At 36.6% G+C, this 18,843-nt stretch overlaps 1 protein-coding gene across 4 annotated transcripts in view; it reads left to right on the forward strand.

The window, feature by feature from the left end:
• Nucleotides 1-18,843, forward strand: part of lrch2 (leucine-rich repeats and calponin homology (CH) domain containing 2) — a 90,076-nt gene that overhangs the window by 24,420 nt on the left and 46,813 nt on the right. For all 4 annotated transcript variants that reach the window (XM_048186950.1, XM_048186951.1, XM_048186953.1 and 1 more), the window contains exons 2-10: nt 126-270; nt 1,147-1,273; nt 1,372-1,477; nt 1,646-1,782; nt 6,761-6,891; nt 8,163-8,250; nt 8,696-8,792; nt 9,940-10,040; nt 10,189-10,253. In XM_048186950.1, the coding sequence (XP_048042907.1) occupies nt 126-270; nt 1,147-1,273; nt 1,372-1,477; nt 1,646-1,782; nt 6,761-6,891; nt 8,163-8,250; nt 8,696-8,792; nt 9,940-10,040; nt 10,189-10,253 (997 nt within the window). The remainder of the gene's footprint in view (nt 1-125; nt 271-1,146; nt 1,274-1,371; nt 1,478-1,645; nt 1,783-6,760; nt 6,892-8,162; nt 8,251-8,695; nt 8,793-9,939; nt 10,041-10,188; nt 10,254-18,843) is intronic.

Raw genomic sequence — 18,843 nt, forward strand, 5'->3', positions numbered from 1 at the left:
GCTTGTCACCAGAGCTTTTCATGCTGCATCTGAATAAAATGTACTGCCTTGATAAATCAATAATTCCCCCCTCTGTTCTCTCTCTGTCTCTCTCTCTCTCTCTCACTCCTTTTTTTTCTCTACAGACTTGTCGAAAAACCGTTTTTGTGAACTCCCTCCAGAAGTTTGTATGTTTGCACCACTGGAGTCTTTAAACCTCTACCACAACTGCATAAAGGTCATTCCAGAGGCCATTATAAACCTACAGATGCTCACCTACCTGAACATCAGGTAACACCCACACTGATCACTTCAAAATCTCATTATAATTCATAATTCATTTCTAAAACCAGATGCCAAGATAGTCTTCATGCTGTTGCTGTTTAAGCTGTAGTAATAATAATAATTATAATGATGTCTTTTGAATGAAACTGCTTTTAGATCAAATTTAAGTTGTGTTCTGTTCTGTACTGTTCAAAATGTACAGTTTGGGATCAGTAATTTTTTGTTTGTTTGCTTGTAACATTTTTATGCTCACCAAGTCTCTTTTGCTCACCAAGGCTGTTTTTATTTGATCAAAAATACAGTAAAAACTAACATTGTGAAATATTACAACTTAAAATAACTTGAAATAATAAACTTTCTGTTTAATACATTTTAAAATGTAATGTAATCCTTCTGTTGCAAATCTGAATTTTCAGCAGCTTGTTTGGGTCAATAAGTTTTTTTTTATTTTTTACTTTTAATAAATTAATACTTTTATTCAGCAAAGATGCATTTATAATGTTGCAAAATACAGCATATTAGAATGATTTCTGAAGGATCATGTGATGCTGAAGACTGCTGAAAATTCTGCTTAATCATCAGAGGAATAAATTACATTTTATAATATTCAATTAGAAACTTTAAAGTGTAATAATATTTCACAATGTTACTGTTTTTACTGTATTGTTGATCAAATAAATGCAGCTTTGGTGAGCAAAAAAGACTTATTTCAAACAAATAAAATCTTACCAACCCTAAACCACTGAACAGTAGTATATTACTGTCCAGCAACTGTTGTTTTTGGTTGTTGTTGTGGGGGTGTCCTTTATTAAAGAAAGTGAGAGATGTTGAATGGTATTTATTGAAGACTATTGAAGCTAATCCTTGTTTTGATGTTTTCAGTCGAAATCAGCTGTCCGTTCTCCCCAAGTTTCTCTTCACTCTTCCTCTGAAAGTGCTTGTGGTCAGCAACAATAAACTCCTGTCTATTCCCGAGGAGATCGGAAAGGCCAAAGACCTCATGGAACTGGTCAGTATGTGGAAATACATGTTTGATTATTGTAATTGATAACGTGTATGTTTCTGTGATGTTCGAATATACACAGTATATGTATTTTCTATGTCTAGGACATCAGCTGTAATGAGATTCAGGTGCTTCCTGCACAGATGGGAAAACTCCTCGCATTACGAGAGCTCAACATACGAAGAAACCTCCTACAAGTGTTACCAGATGGTATAGACATATACACAAGACAGATAATTGTCAACAAAAGCATCAATCAGATAAAACTACAAAAGCTTCGCTGGATATAAACTCACATTCAGCACATTTAGTGTTTATGCTAGTTACAGTAATTTCTCATATCTTTAGTTTTTTTACCTTTTACTCTCTTCCTCACAGAGTTGTCTGATCTGCCATTGATCAGGTTGGATTTCTCTTGTAATAAGATCACTGAGATTCCCATATCTTACCGCAAACTTAAGCAGTTACAGCACATCGCTCTCGACAACAACCCCATGCAGTCTCCTCCCGCCCAGGTATGTCAGCACTTATCTGTTACAGTGTATCTCTTCACATGTGTGGAGCTGAAGATTTGCTTGATTGTTGTTACTGTCTGTTGTTAATTTCTTTTCTGTTGGCGCCATCCAGTGGCTGACATTGTGAAATACATAAGACATCAGGCAAATTGATGCAATAATGATTATATATACATACATATATCTTAAATATCTTACCTAGGGTACCAAATAGGAATGCCCCCTCAAAAACAAGCAAATAAAAAAATAAAAATAAGTAAAATAAGTGCATGACACCCCTGGTCAAATAAAATGCTATGGATATGCTTTGAGCAATGGCAAATGACATTTCATAATAATAATTATTTTATAGTCATATTGAATGGGGAAAAACAGTAGGAATGTAGCCTATGAAAACTCAAGTGGCAAGAGATTTTTTTATGATTACTGAAAGAGGTTTGAGAGTTGGTCCTTTTTTAGGGGTTTTGATAAAATCCCTAATTTTCAGCTTTTTAAGCGTATTTTTAATTTTTGTGCAGATGCACTCACCTACTAAATAACCCCACTCATTCTAGAATGATTAATTATTTCACTATTCAAGTCAGGTGAAAATTCCTGTATTTATTTATATCACAAAAAAAAAAAAATATATATATATATATATATATATATATATATATATATATATATATATATATATATATATATATATATAATTTAATATATCATCAAACAAATTTAAATATGAATCAAAGATAACACAAGTAAACACAACATGCAGTTTATTATGCAGTTATTATGAAGTGATAACAAAATCCAAACCCACATGGCCCAGTGTGAAAAAGTGCTTAGCCCCCCCACCCCCGTTAAAAAATAACTTAAAGGTGCCCAAGAATGCTTTTTCACAAGATGTAATATAAGTCTAAGGTGTCTCCTGAATGTGTCTGTGAAGTTTCAGCTCAAAATACCCCATAGATTTTTTAAATTAATTTTTTTAACTGCCTATTTTGGGGCATCATTAACCATGCACTGATTTTTTTCAGCGCGCCGCCCCTTTAATTCGCGTGCTCCCTGCCACACGAGCTCTTGATTATATTACAGCGCATTTACAAAGTTCACTCAGCTAATATAACCCTCAAATGGATCTTTACAAGATGTTCGTCATGCATGCTGTATGCATGCTTCGAATTATGTGAGTAAAGTATTTATTTTGATGTTTATATTTGATTCTCTATGAGTTTGAGGCTGTGCTCCGTGGCTAACGGCTATTGCTACACTGTTGGAGAGATTTATAAAGAATGAAGTTGTTTATGAATTATACAGACTGCAAGTGTTTAAAAATGAAAATAGCGACGGCTCTTGTCTCCGTGAATGCAGTAAGAAACGATGGTAACTTTAACATCATTTAACAGTACATTAGCAACATGCTAACGAAACATTTAGATAGACAATTTACAAATATCACTAAAAATAACATGCTATCATGGATCATGTTAGTTATTATTGCTCCATCTGCCATTTTCGCTGTTGTTCTTGCTTACCTAGTCTGTTGATTCACTTGTGCAGATCCAGACGTTACTGGCTGCCCTTGTCTAATGCCTTTCATAATGTTGGGAACATGGGCAGGCATATGCAAATATTGGGGCGTACACCCCAACTGTTACGTAACAGTCGGTGTTATGTTGAGATCCGCGTGTTTTCCGGAAGTCTTTTAAACAAATGAGATTTACATAAGAAAGAGAAAGCAATGGAGTTTGAAACTCAATGTATGTCTTTTCCATGTACTGAACTCTTGTTATTCAACTATGCCAAGGTAAATTCAAATTTTGAATCTAGGGCACTTTTAACTGTGGTTTATCACACCTGAGTTCAGTTTCTCTAGCCACACCCAGGCCTGATTACTGCCAGACCTGTTCGCAATCAAGAAATCACTTAAATAGGACCTGCCTGACAAAGTGAAGTTGACCAAAATATCCTCAAAAGCTACATATCATGTTGAGATCCAAAGAAATTCAGGAACAAATGAGAAAGAAAGTAAGTGAGATCTATCAGTCTGGAAAAGGTTATAAAGCCATTTCTAAAGCTTTGGGACTCCAGCAAACCACAGTGAGAGCCATTATCCACAAATGGCGAAGACATGGAACAGTGGCCGACCAAAATTACCCCAAGAGCGCAGCGACGACTCATCCAAGAGGTCACAAAAGACCCCACAACAACATCAAAGAACTGCAGGCCTCATTTGCCTCAGTTAAGGTCAGTGTTCATGACTCCACCATAAGAAAGAGACTGGGCAAAAATGGCCTACATGGTAGAGTTCCAAGATGAAAACAGCTGCTGAACAAAAAGAACATAAAGGCTTGTCTCAGTTTTGCCAGAAAACATCTTGATGATCCCCAAGACTTTTGGGAAAATACTCTGTGGACTGACGAGATAAAAGTTGAACTTTTTGGAAGGTGTGTGTCCCATTACGTTTGGCGTAAAAGTAACACAGCATTTCAGAAAAAGAACATCATCCCAGCAGTAAAATATGGTGGTGGTAGTGTGATGGTTTGGGGCTGTTTTGCTGCTTCAGGACCTGGAAGACTTGAGCTGTGATAAATGGAACCATGAATTCTGCTGTCTACCAAAAAATCCTGAAGGACAATGTCCGGCCATCTGTTCGTGACTTCAAGCTGAAGCGAACTTGGGTTCTGCAGCAGGACATTGATCCAAAATATACCAGCAAGTCCACCTCTGCATGGCTGAAGAAAAACAAAATGAAGACTTTGGAGTGGCCTAGTCAAAGTCCTGACCTTAATCCTATTGAGATGCTGTGGCATGACCTTAAAAAGGCGGTTCATGCTCAAACCCTCCAATGTGGCTGAATTACAATAATTCTGCAAAGATGAGTGTGCGAAATTTCCTTCACAGCACTGTAACAGACTTATTGCAAGTTATCACAAACGCTTGATTGCAGTTGTTGCTGCTGAGGGTGGCTCAACCAGTTATTAGGCTTAGGAGGCAAGCACTTTTTCACACAGGGCCATGTGAGTTTGGATTTTGTTTTCCCTTCATAATAAAAACCTTCATTTAAAAACTGCATGTTGTTTACTTGTGTTATCTTTGATTCATATATAAATTTGTTTTATGATCTGAAAAAATCTCAGGAAGGGGGCAAGCACTTTTTCCACACCACTGTCTATATATATATATATATATATATAATGTAGCACAAAATCGAAATATTTCAATGTCTATTTTAACATTTTACAGTTGCTTCTAAGACTAAGTTCTTGTCACATCTATTTCCCTTCAGTCATTTTTAAGTTCTTCTGTAGAAAAGTAATCACCAAACCTATGGCTGTGCCTGTCAATTTCATGCCCAAACACATTTGTGTATGTGACTGCTGTTTTACATTAATATTATAAAATGAGTGAAGCACAAAGATTTGTTTCCAAAAGAAATGGTATATTAGCAATTATATGTTATCACAACCATGGAAACATTTTGTGCAGAATCGGAGAGGTACATGAGCCCATAAATTGTTTGAGTTATAATAATTATTCCGCTGGACATGGACCCTCTTGTTTCTTTTCCCAAACCTTAAATAACCTATAAATGTTTCTTCCTTTTGTTCACTTTTAATAACTATATTTGCATCCTTTACTGTGGTAAAGTTGAAAAATGCTGTAAGACAGATAACTTTTTACCGGTGTATTGAATTCTATTTAACAGTTTGTGCTTGTTGGACATGGTAAAACATGTCAAGTTTATTTGCATAGCTCATTTCACACATTCTGGTAATTAGTTTAACTTTCTCTGGAAGCACAACATCAAATATAGCCAAAATGTCTTGCACCTGCAGAAGATCAAATTCATGAATTAGCCTCTCAAACCCCTATCCCCCCAAAACACAGCAAACCTGTGGTGGATGGCCTTTTTCCCATCATGGGGGAAAAAATCCGCCACCATCACAGCCCTAGCCAAACACATTTTTTGTTTCATTTGCCAGTTTGATTACTGTATGGATCAACCCATGAGCCATCACACTGTACCCTAAAGAATGCACAACAGATGTTGACGGTTGCCTGGTCGCCCTTAGCTTTAAAATGTGAATGAGAAAGTGAGTGTAGTAATTGACTGTATGATCGAAGGGAACACCCACGCTGCTGTACCTGGGTGCAGTAAATCAAATGATAATATTCTTGATTCACAGATGGTGTGATGCAGGACATCATGTTGTTTTAATCACAGCATTAGCAGAGCGCTGTGTTCTGAACACTCAGATTTAATCTCATCAGCATATTGTCCTTCGCGTTTGAAGAAACTACAGCTCGGATGCAAGCTGTTGATCATTGGTTTTCCTTATTCCCCTTCATCAGTAAAATCTTTTTTACGCAAAAACAATTGCGCAAAATACTACGTTTTTTTTTCTGTCTGACAAACTGATTTCAAAACAAAATATGTTTTCCCTGACTATGGCTCGTCTTGCTCAGACACGCAGTTTTGAAGCACAGCATGTTCTTTCCTTGACTGAAATTAACCTTGTTTCAGATTTGTTTGGAATGTTCTTTCTATGTTTAATTTTTCTTTGGAAATGCACACAGTGTGTGTTTGCAAGTACAGGTGCATACCAGTCATGTGACTTTTTTTTTTTTTTAAAGAAGCGTTATGTCTGGTATTTTAGTGTATTACAGTAAAAAATGTAAGGTTATTTATCGTGTGAAATGTCTATGAATCCATTCTTACATAAATTGTTGCATTGCACTTAATGTGAATATTTACATGAGAATGAATATTGGCAAAATATGAAGTCTGTCTGTATGTGTTTATATATCCGTGTACACTACCATTCAATAGTTTGGGGTTGGTAAGAGGTTTTTTTGTTTGGTTTTTTTTGTTTTGAAATGTTTTTGAAAGAACGGTTTGAAGACTCTAATGGAGGCAGTAATTTATGTGCTGTTTGTAATGTCCCATCTTGTCAGTTTTAATTAGTGTAATATTCTTCTTTGCTTTCAGATTTGCCTGAAGGGGAAGATCCACATCTTTAAGTATTTAAACCTGCAGGCATGTCGCCTGGATAAAAAACCAGACACACTTGACCTGCCTTCTCTGGGAAAACGCTGCTTACCTCAGCAGCTGACAGACAGGTAACTACAACTTTGTCCTCTGTTTATGGTACATTGTTTTGTAAATTACAGCACTTTCAGAGACACATGAATCATGTTATCAACATTTGTTTGTAACTGCTGAGGAATTTCCTGTTGCCCTGATGATTGAAGTACAGTGACTTTTCTTTGGGTTACATTGATATGCCAGTAGGTAGTGACTGGCATATGAATGTGTTGTTCACTTTAACTCTGATTCATTCAGGAAAGAAACAGTAGAGTGAGTCATTGAGTTGTCAATTCAACCCATTCGTTCAAAAGCACTGATTCATATAAGAAACAAGTGACTTCCTTTGTGAGTGAGTCATTGAATAAATCATTCAAATTATTTGTTCAGAAACACTGATTCATTCAGGAATTAAACTCCTCAGTGTTGCTCAGAGATGTGCAACGGTTCTTCTTTGAATTTGTTTGAAACTATTTTGTTGGTGTTGCAATTACAAAGTAACTGGCAAATTGTGTTTAAAATGTTACTCAAATTACTCAAGTAATTCAAGCACGTCCTGATATTGCTGAGTTAGATGCGTTCCTGAGTCAATATATTTTGTTGATCCTGGAACAACATTCTAGTCTGAAAATTTAGTCTTAACCCTATTCCTACCCCCAAACCTTACCCTACCCTTAAGTTATCCCAAAAATCAGAGGGAAATGATAGATGAATAACACTGATGTAGAAGCAGCAATTCATGATTTTAAGCCTAAACTTGACATAATCTGTAAACTTGTCCCTCAAATCTGATTAGTTGATTTGAATGTTGTTCCAGGATCAACAAAAATGTTGACCCAGGAACATGTTGAACTCAGCAATATCAGGTTATGCCTAATTCAATATCTGTTCAACTATTACTTTTTTTTTCTTTTTGGAAGATAAAAAATCAGTTGAATTAGAGATTTTTCTAATGTCTTTACAAAGCTTTAGTACTCTTTTTCTTCAATAACTTTTTTTAATGTTTAGCTGCTAGTCATCATTGCTACTTCAGTTCTAACTTGACAACTTTTAAGTAGTAACAAAGGCTTGTATGTATCTTTTAAACTATCAGTGGTAGCTCACAAATCTGTAGTGTAAGAAAGTCTTTTCACACAGAAGAGGATCTTTGGGACACGTCATTTACATAAAAGTGTTGTCTTTCATGTGTGATATTGTTTCATTATTTTATTGAATTTATCTTCATCAAACTCTGAGTAGTATAGGGAAATTATGTTGTGTGTCTATTTGTCTCTTTATTTACATGAATATGTGTTTCTTTGTGTAGTATGGAAGATTTCTATCCCAGTAAAAACCATGGCCCTGACTCAGGTATTGGCAGTGACAATGGTGACAAAAGACTGTCGACTACAGAGGTAAACACACGCACATTAGTCATACACATGCATAGTTAGTAGTGCAAACAGCTCTAAATATTGAGGTTTTTCACTTCATAAAATAGAAAAAAAGTTTTGAATTAATTCTGCCTGATAGTCCAAACAGTAGACACTGATGTGGAGGGTGGGGTGGGGGGATTGATGCTGCCTTCACGTGCCCTCGGAGTTATCATAAATAGGAGTATTTCTAGGTAAAAACTGCACATGAAGGCTGCATTTGCTCATAATTAGGTGGGTCAGGCACACCTGTGGAACTTGACCTGACCAGGATGTTCAAGAAAAACGAACTAAGACACAGAGCAATTACTGCGTATATCTCTTTTACAGTTTGCCAGAGGGAGTCTCTTACAAAAAAAAAAAAAAAAAAGGATTTTACCCTTTTCTTGTCTTTTCTCTCTCTTCTGTTCTGTCTCACATTTCCCAGCCATCTGATGATGATACAATGAGTCTCCATTCTCAAGTGTCTGAGACAGCGCGGGCGGATCCACACATTCTTCTCACAAAGCTGGACTCAAACAAAGGTGTGCTTTCAGCATTAGTCACATTGGCCATAGGTTATTATTTACACTGTGTATTTGTTTGTTTTTTTGTTTTTTTGTTTGATAGTGATCAATCCAACATGATGTGTACTGTCATAGGATTAGATTCCGGTCTGCTTTGTCACTCTTAAATAAAAACTTTGGTTTATTTGTACGATCAGATACCATGGTAATGATTCCAAAACATAAGACAGTAACTGCCATTGTGTTAAGTGGATGTAAATCAAGAAATGTTTACCTCTGCTTACCTTTGCCACGACAAATACATTAACATGGTTATATCCATTACCATGCTTTACTATTCCAAGAGTTGACACGATAGAAATGAATTTATGCATAGATTGTGGCTGGCTCGTTCATTCATTTAACATTTAATTGTGAACCAAATTCATGTAAAACAAAATGAGCTGAAATCCCTAAAAACAAGTGAATTCAGACACTGGTGTATGGACCCCACTGCACTTTGTGTTTGATGTAACCTACAAACCAAATCACCCACCAGAGCGATGAAAACAATTACTTCAAATTAATTTTCAAAATTTTAATTTTAATCTGCATTTTTCAAAATATATATTTATGAGGTTAGGTTATTTGGATTTTTTTTTTCTTTTCTTTTTTTGCTGTTCAGGTGACAAACATCCAACTGAATTAGAAACAGACTTTTGTCAGATCTGTTCAAAGCCTTAATGAGCCCTAAACATTTGTGCAGAGTTATCAGACATCTAATTCACCTGCAGTTTGCAGACACTTGATTCCTGAGGCCAACACATTTTCCTGTTCTTTCTGTTATAAAAGACAGTAATTGTCAGTTATTAAGTGAACAATTCAGAGTGTCAGGAAATTACCCACAGCTGCAAATCCACTTGTTTTTTCAGAGTGGATTGACTGACATATATATCTGTAATTATGTTGTTTGTTGATTTGTGATTGACATGACTACTTATTATTACAGTCATGGCATACTAAAACGCAAATCCCATGGGAGAGATCTCACAAAAATAACAAAGGCTTCTTAGTGTTTGTGAGAAGTTTAGCATATCATATTGCTGGGATGTAGCTAGGAATTACAATATTATTTTACAAGAATGAAAGCGTCTCACCTTAGTGTTCTCATCTGAATTATTTGCAGATCAGGACCCATATGACTTTATTGACCCAAATCCAGATGAAGAGGCTACTCTGTCTGAGGGAGATCTACAGCACAATGCACCCTATGTGTCATGTATAAAGGTATGCATAAACTTTTACACAGATCCATATGTATCTGCTTTTTAAAATCTTATCTGTCAAGCAACGACATAACAAACATGTACATGTGTACAAAAACGCACTCACTGCACCACACACTGTAAAAGAGCTTTCGCTCTCTCATCCTCAGAAGCTGGAGCGGGTTCTGAAAACGCACCAAAGCAAAGACAAAGAGAACTGGAAAGAAGAGTCTGGGTAAGTCTGACTGGTTTTATTGGATATATTATACGGGGAACATTCTGTGGTACTGAGGTTTGTAGTTTTGATTCAATTTCCTGCACAAGAATTCCTTTCTATATATACAGTGGCAAGAAAAAGTATGTGAACCACTTGCAGAATCTGTGAAAATGTGAATAATTTTAATGAAATAAGAGAGATCATACAAAATGCATGTTATTTTTTTGTTTAGTACTGTCCTGAGTAAGATATTTTACATAAAAGATGTTTGCATTTAGTTCACAAGACAAAACAATTCCTGAATTTATTAAAATATCCCCATTCAAAAGTATGTGAACCATTGATTCTTAATACTGTGTGTGGTTACCTGGATGATCTATGACTGTTTTTTTGTTTTGTGATGGTTCTTCATGAGTCTCTTGTCTTTCCTGAACAGTTAAACTGAGCTCTGTTCTTCAGAAAAATCCTCCAGCTCCTGCAGATTCTTCAGTTTTCCAGCATTTTTAGCATATTTGAACCCTTTCCAGCAGTGACTGAATGATTTTGAGATCCGTGTTTTCATACTGAGGACAATTGAGGGACTCAAACACAACTATTAAAAAAGGTTCAAACATTCACTGATGCTCCAGAAGGAAACATGATGCATTAAGAGTCGGGTGTGAAAACTTTTGAACAGGATGAAGATGTCACAATTTTTCTTATTTTGTTTAAATATCATTGTTTTTCATTTAGTACTGCCCTTCGAAACCAACAGAAGATACTTGCATGTTTCCCAGCAGAAAAATTAAGTACAATTTACCTTGATAGTTGAATTCAAAAGTTTTCACCCCCCGGCTCTTAATGCATCGTGTTTTCTTCTGGAGCATCAGTGAATGTTTGGACCTTTTTTAATAGTTGAGTTTGAGTCCCTCAGTTGTCCTCAGTATGAAAAGATGAATCTCAAAATCATTCAGTCACTGCTGGAAAGGGTTCAAATATGCAAAAATGCTTGAAAACTGATGAACCTGCAGGACCTGGAGGATTTTTCTGAAGAACAGAGCTCAGTTTAACTGCTCAGGACAAACAAGGGACTCATGAACAACCATCACAAAACATAAAAACAGTCGTGGATCATCAGGTAACCACACACAGTATTAAGAATCAGTGGTTCACATACTTATGAATGGGGTTATTTCAATAAATTCAGCTATTTTTTTGTCTTGTGAAGTAAATGCAAACATCATTTATGTAAAATATCTTACTCAGGACAGTACTAAACAAAAAATAATTCTCATTTTCACAGATTCTGCAAGTGGTTCACATACTTTTTCTTGCCACTGTATATATATATATATATCTCACTCATAAGCATCTCTTACTTCAAGCATGTGTATTGAAGGTCATTTACACATATATGGAATCTTGCTACTATCAAATGGATTTAATTTAGTAGCTACTTTCAACAAATGTTTTTATTTGTGCAACTTGTCTCTATTATAAATGAATTGTATTGATTGCATGATAGCAAGATTAATTAATCAAATGACATGCAAAGCATTACATGTAATAATGGAAAAAAAATGCTTTTATTTATACGTACACTACTGCTCAAATGTTTGGGGTTGGAAAGAATTTTTTATGTTTTTTTTTTTTAAATCTCTTATGCTCAACAACTTATTTGATCAAAAATACAGTAAAACTGTAATGTTGTGAAATATTATTACAATTTAAAATAACTGTTTTCTGTTTTAATATATTTTAAATAAGGCTGTCAAGCGATTTAAAATGCTTAATCTAATTAATTGCATGATGTGATGATTGATTAATCGCACATCAAATTTGGAAAATTAGCCCCAAATGATAATTTCATTCATTATTGATCATTTCAAGTCATTATTGTGTTAAATGAGAAAAGCATTAAATAGAGTAGACATTACAAAAAGTAGCTTCAGAAAAAAATGATATTTGATTTAAAATAGAATTTATTGCACATAAACTTTTAGGCTTCAACGTTTTATACAATCAGCATCACATTAACACTTTGTTGTCAGAACAAAAACAGCACTCATGTGGTATTGTACTCGTGTGAAATTGCTTAACTATAACATATGATATAAATATGAGACAAAAACTCATACAGGGTCTTTTTTGCCCCAATATCTTGAATTTTAGCAGCATATAACTGCATTCTATAGGCTATAGGGGTGTGACGAGATATCGTGTCAGGAGATCTCGCGAGGCTAAAATGTGACGAGATTTCTCGTCGAGGCGAAAAGTAGTCTCGTGATATTGCCATGACAGAGTGGTTAGGATGATTAGGAAAGAATATGCCACCGCTACCTTTACATTACGCCTCCACTGTCGTTTTGCTTTGTATTTAAATAAAAAACATTTAATTCAGTTGGATAACGGTCGCCGCCGCTCCATATTTACAGAGTTACGCACGATCGTGAAAGTGAAAGTAAACGAGAGCGCGCATTCAAACGCGATTTCAATACCCCGCATTTTGAAAGCGGCTCCCTGATGAATACAGATATCTCTCAATATGAAAGCTATTTTAGGCTGGGCTGTGTAGTTGTAACCATCTCTCAGCTCTGTATCAAAGAAAAATTTGGTCATATTTGCACTTTGAATATTGAGAGAGTGCGATTATGGTTGAACTTATTGTAAAGTGTTACCATAAAAACGAATAACAGTTTTCTCTTAATCTTATTAAGTACAAACAATAAGGTTTCATTTGTTGACATTAGTTAATGCACTGTGAACTATCATGAACTAACAATGAATGACTATTTTTATTAACTAACATAAACAAAGATTAATAAATACTGTAGCACGTATATTGCTCATTGTTAGTTGATGTTTGCTAATTAATGTTAATAAATGAGACCTTATTGTAAAGTGTTACCATTTTTATTTATACTGTTTTTATTTCTATGATCAGTTTGTGGAGAGGAGTTCAGTTAGGAGGTCAAAAGGTGTAGAAGCTCATAAATCATGTACAGTAAGGTCTGAAGAGACCAGTCAGTTGAGTTTGTGGCAAAACCTTTTACAGTACTTGAGTATTGTTGTCTTTTACTGCATATGATAATTCATACTCCGAAAGTAGAACTGAAATGACATTCATTACAAGATGATTAGTTAAAACATTTCAAATACACCTGCAGACTATTTCATGTATTTTGCCATTGAGGATTTCTTAAAAATAGTGTGTAAAAATATTGTCTCGTCTCGTCTCGTCTCGTGAGATACCTGTCTCGTCACACCCCTAATAGGCTACATCACGCAGTGAGTTGTTGCCCTGCGTCCGGGTGTGTCTCATACGTCCTGAAAAGTGAAGCTGCAGGCTCTTTGATTGCCCCCTGGTGGCTGGATGCAGTACAAGTCATAAACCCCGCCCTCTCAATGCAGTTGAATGAGACTTCAGTGAAAACTTAAAAATAAATTCTGCTTCAAATAAAACTTTCTGAAAGATGGTTTTGGTCATTTAAGGTAGTTGTTATCACGCTGATAGATATTCAATTGTTCGTTTTTGTGATAATTTAGATTTTAGCTTGCAATTTAATGCTATAAAAACGGGGTGTGTCATCATGATTCGCAGTTGATTGACAGCTTGTCTGAGGACTGTCGGAGCTTCGAGGGGAGATTGAAGATGTATATAACTAACTATTCATTTTCGATTTCTTTGTTATTTAACACCAACAAAATGAGTTGTTCAGCAGTAAACTGTACTAACTGACCTATAGGATCTGACGGATATCTGAGCTTTTCTCGGTAACGTTAAATGTGGGTGTTATAAGCTAATTAATAAATGTTATTAATTAAGATAACACACCTAATGTTAACCATGTCGGGAAAAAGCAGGTGATCGTTATCTGGCAGTTACTTATTATTTTTATGGGTATAAAATAATGATTAGCAGGACAAAACTAATGATAGCCTACTCTAGTTACAGCAATCGATCTCCTGTAATGTTAGTTGAACTTGATTTAAAATGGCAGGACCGTTTCTGACGATTTAGAGTTGTTTCTAGTGGCATATTATATTGAGTTTATCTACTGAATTTGCTGTTTCAAAAATATTATTGCTCTAGAAACAGAATAGCCTATTATTTTATAGGTAGAATTTTAAATTGTGTATAATTTTTATAGTCTATTTAAAATACATGAATGATGACGCAGTCGTCTGGGCGGAAGTTTGATACCGCGACTCCGCCTCCGGCTCCACTGACGATTCCTTCTGCGCATGCCCAGGCTCCAAGCTTCTTCTTTTTTTTTGACGTATTGCGTAACGTGTCAGCGCCCATTCGTCTGCCCATTTTGGCTTCAGTTCATTACAATGGAAGGAAACGGCGTCGCGTCGTCCATCTTTTTTTTTTACAGTCTATGCCTGCATCATGTTCATCACCATCAACTGTATGAAGTGTCAGATGACCTACATAGGTCTGGGGCGGGGCTGGTGCATTAAATGCGTTAATAATTTTAAAGCGTTATTTTTTCCCCCCAAAACTAATTAAGTTAACACGTTAAATCGACAGCCCTAATTTTAAAGGGGCTCTATGTAAGATTTTTACTGTAATAAAGCATAAAAATACCCCAATATGTTTGCAGATATTTAGGAAACATGCTAAGTTTACCTACTTGTTTCTCAGAAAAACAATGCTACAGCCAGATATCTACTTTGAAAATGTGCGTTCCGTGTCGGAATGTCTGTCTTTGTTTGGTCTGTGCGAAACTGCATGCTGCCAGTTTATCCAATCCGGTTGTTAAGTCTGACGTCACGCGGCAGCACTTCCAGGTCCAAACGCTCTATCTCATACCACAAGAAAACAACAAATGGTGCTAATATACACACACGATGTGGTGTAATAATACAAAAAAATATATAATTATAACCTTTATCTCCATACCAAAATCCCAGATGGCCAGACAATGATTCATCTTTTATAAATCGTTAAAATATTAATATCTGTGACGCTGTGAGCATGGAGACTGTTGTGTACACTGTAAGTATTTAAAATGTTTAACTTTTTTAAATGTTTGATGTTTATTATGAATAAATAGCACTCATAAACGGCCGTCGTTGGCATTCTCAAGTGAAACGAGTCGAGGCTTGGACCCGGAAACGGCGTTCCTTACGTCATGACTTAACAAGCGGATAGTATTTCGACATCACAGGTTGCCAGTTGGCGGAAAACACCGCGTATTGCAACCATGGAAACCAGCAAACGAACTGGGTCAGAGAATCAGGCAATAACGTCAGCTGCGCGTTCTCGCTCTCTTCTCTGTCCAGGGGCGCCCCCGGCCACCCCTGCATAAACTCTGGCCACCCCTGTGGCCACCCCAGTATGATTTTGCAATTGTTTAAATGCATAATGTAAATTCACAAGTTCATGAAGTGAAAGAAAATAAAATGCCACCAAAAAAGATAGATTGACTGACGCCACCAGAGTAGCTGTTTCACTGCCACCAAGAGTCTAAATAGTAATGTCTACAGACCTGAATTTCAAATGTTATTTATACTGTGAAGAGGGTAGGGTAGGGGTGTGCGATATATTTAGTCTACGATTTTATCATAATTGTTGTTTAAACGATACACAATCGATCTGACAACCCTGTATGTGATGTTGTCTTGTAGATTAGACGAAGTGTCGGTGCACATGTAGTGCACGCTTTCACTGTGTTAATAAATATCACATGAAGAGTGCCGTTTTTCTCCAGATATCAGCATAACAAATGTTATATAAATTTTATTCATGTTTACATTTTAGACATCATTGCCTGTTTCTGCACAATTTCGCCAACGAATATAGTTCAGATCAAATCCAGAGCATTGTATTGCGTCCCTGAGCAACAAATAGCACTGTTTACTGAATGAATCAGCTTTTTGAACGAATAAGTTGAATCAATGAAAATTGGAAAAGATAGGTTACAAGTGACGACGAGGGAGCTTCAGTTGAACAACATTGAACTGCGGTCAGATGAGATATTGTCAGACTATGTCAGTAAAATTAAGAAAAATGAACAGGTCCAATCAGCCGTTATTCTGTGCTCGCGGCGCGCACTCAAGTATTGCATGCGCAAATGTGCCGGCGCGCGCTGCATAATTACTTTATTATAGCTTAAATAAAGCCCAAAAGAATACGAGCAATGACCGTCATTGCATTGTTGTAAGTTAAGTCATGAAATTACCACATATGCGATTAAAGCTGCCTCAAAACTGTGAATGCATGTATTTGTTGACATGGTTTTAAAGCTATTGTTATCCAATTTGTTGGCCTTAAAACGTCTTAAAAATGCACATATGTACACCAGATAAATCTAAATTTTCTCGGGGGAGCACGCCCCCGAACCCCCCTAGCAAACTATATTTTATGACCTCGGTAATTATGAAACCATAATGCAATCTGAGGTAAATGTGTATTTCTACAAATGTGCACACTTTTGGACTAAAACGGTGTAGGTATGTGTATGCAAATAAATGGGACCGAACGCGACTGAATGTAAAGGTTTGTGTCCTCATTATTCTATTAATAACTACCAATTGATTTTGCATGTATGTATATGTATATACACACACACATATATATATATATATATATATATATATATATATATATATAGCTCTGGAAAAAATTAAGAGACCACTGCAAAATTATCAGTTTCTCTGGTTTTACTATTTATAGGTATGTGTTTGGGTAAAATTAACATTTTTGTTTTATTCTATAAACTACTGACAACATTTTTCCCAAATTCCAAATAAAAATATTGTAATTTAGAGCATTTATTTGCTGAAAGCAACAACTGGTCAAAATAACAAAAAAGATGCAGTGTTGTCAGACCTCGAATAATGGACATAAAATAAGTTCATATTAATTTTTAAACAACAAAATACTAATGTTTTAACTTAGGAACAGTTCAGAAATCAATATTTGATGGAATTACCCTGATTTCAAATCACAGCTTTCATGCGTCTTGGCATGCTCTCCACCAGTCTTTCACATTGATGTTGGGTGACTTTATGCCACTCCTGGTGCAAAAATTCACGCAGCTCGGATTTGTTTGATGGCTTGTGACCATCCATCTTCCTCTTGATCACATTCCAAAGGTTTTCAATGGGATTCAGGTCTGGAGATTGGGCTGGCCATGACAGGGTCTTGATCTGGTGGTCCTCCATCCACACCTTGATTGACCTGGCTGTGTGGCATGGAGCATTGTCCTGCTGGAAAAACCAGTCCTCAGAGTTGGAGAACATTGTCAGAGCAGAAGGAAGCAAGTTTTCTTCCAGGACAACCTTGTACGTGGTTTGATTCATGCGTCCTTCACAAAGACAAATCTACCCAATTCCAGCCTTGCTGAAGCACCCCCAGATCATCACCGATCCTCCACCAAATTTCACAGTGGGTGCGAGATACTGTGGCTTGTAGGCCTCTCCAGGCCTCCGTCTAACCATTAGACGACCAGGTGTTGGACAAAGCTGAAAATTGGACTCATCAGAGAAGATGACCTTACTCCAGTCCTCTACAGTCCAATCCTTATGGTCTCTTGCAAACCTCAGCCTGGCTCTTCTTTGCTTCTCATTGATGAAGGGCTTTTTTCTAGCATTGCATGACTTCAGCCCTGCCCCTAGGAGCCTGTTTCGAACCGTCCTTGCCGTGCACTTCACCCCAGCTGTCTTTTGCCATTCTTTTTGTAGGTCACTTGATGTCATCCTACGGTTGTTGAGTGACATTTGAATGAGCTGGCGGTCATTCCGGTCAGTGGAGAGTCGTTTTCGCCCTCTGCCGGTCTGTAGCTTTGTTGTCCCCAATGTCTGCTGCTTGACCTTGTTCTTATGAACCGCCGTCTTTGAAATTTTAAGGATGGAAGCAACCCGACGCTCACTGTATCCCTCTGCCAGTAAAGCCAGAATTGAACCCTTCTTTTCCTCACTCAAAACTTTCCTTTTCAACTTTTTTGGCATGGTCAATAGTTATTTTTTGATTCCAATTACTTTTGAAGTACTACTAGCACTGTTTTTGCCATCCAGCTGGTCCCACTGCAAGAGGATAGTGATGACCACAGAAGTGTTTTTTTTATACTTTTCCTTATTAAATAAGATTTGGTTCAGGTGATCACCTAATCAGCACCTCATTCAGTAGAATGAGGTGTGCCTGTGTTGGAATTCAACAGACATTGGAATGGAATGGCTTCCATACTTGTATAGATGCTGATTTAAGAAAAAATTGCAGTGGTCTCTTAATTTTTTCCAGAGCTGTATATATATATATATATATATATATATATATTTTTTTTTTTGCCACCCCAAGAATTGCTGTGGCCTCGTCTGGCCACCCCTATTAAAATGTTCTGGGGGCGCCACTGTCTCTGTCACGGTGAAGTGACACACACCCGCGCAGGCTCTTCCTCTCTCTCGTCTTATTCGCTCCAGTTAAGTAGTGCTTGTATTGCGCATAATTTTAGTCATTCCCACAGGTTTCGCGCTCACACCAAAAGCGCGCGTACCACTGATCTATATAAGTGGAGCGAACAAGCCACGCTCAGTCTCAAACAGAGACAGAAGTCAAACAGAGTCACAAGTACCAAAATAAGCGCCTTCCTGCACTTAAACTGTCAAATACATACAAAAC

This window comes from Megalobrama amblycephala, linkage group LG4 (genome assembly GCF_018812025.1).
Source record: "Megalobrama amblycephala isolate DHTTF-2021 linkage group LG4, ASM1881202v1, whole genome shotgun sequence".
Classification (NCBI taxonomy): Eukaryota; Metazoa; Chordata; class Actinopteri; order Cypriniformes; family Xenocyprididae; genus Megalobrama; species Megalobrama amblycephala.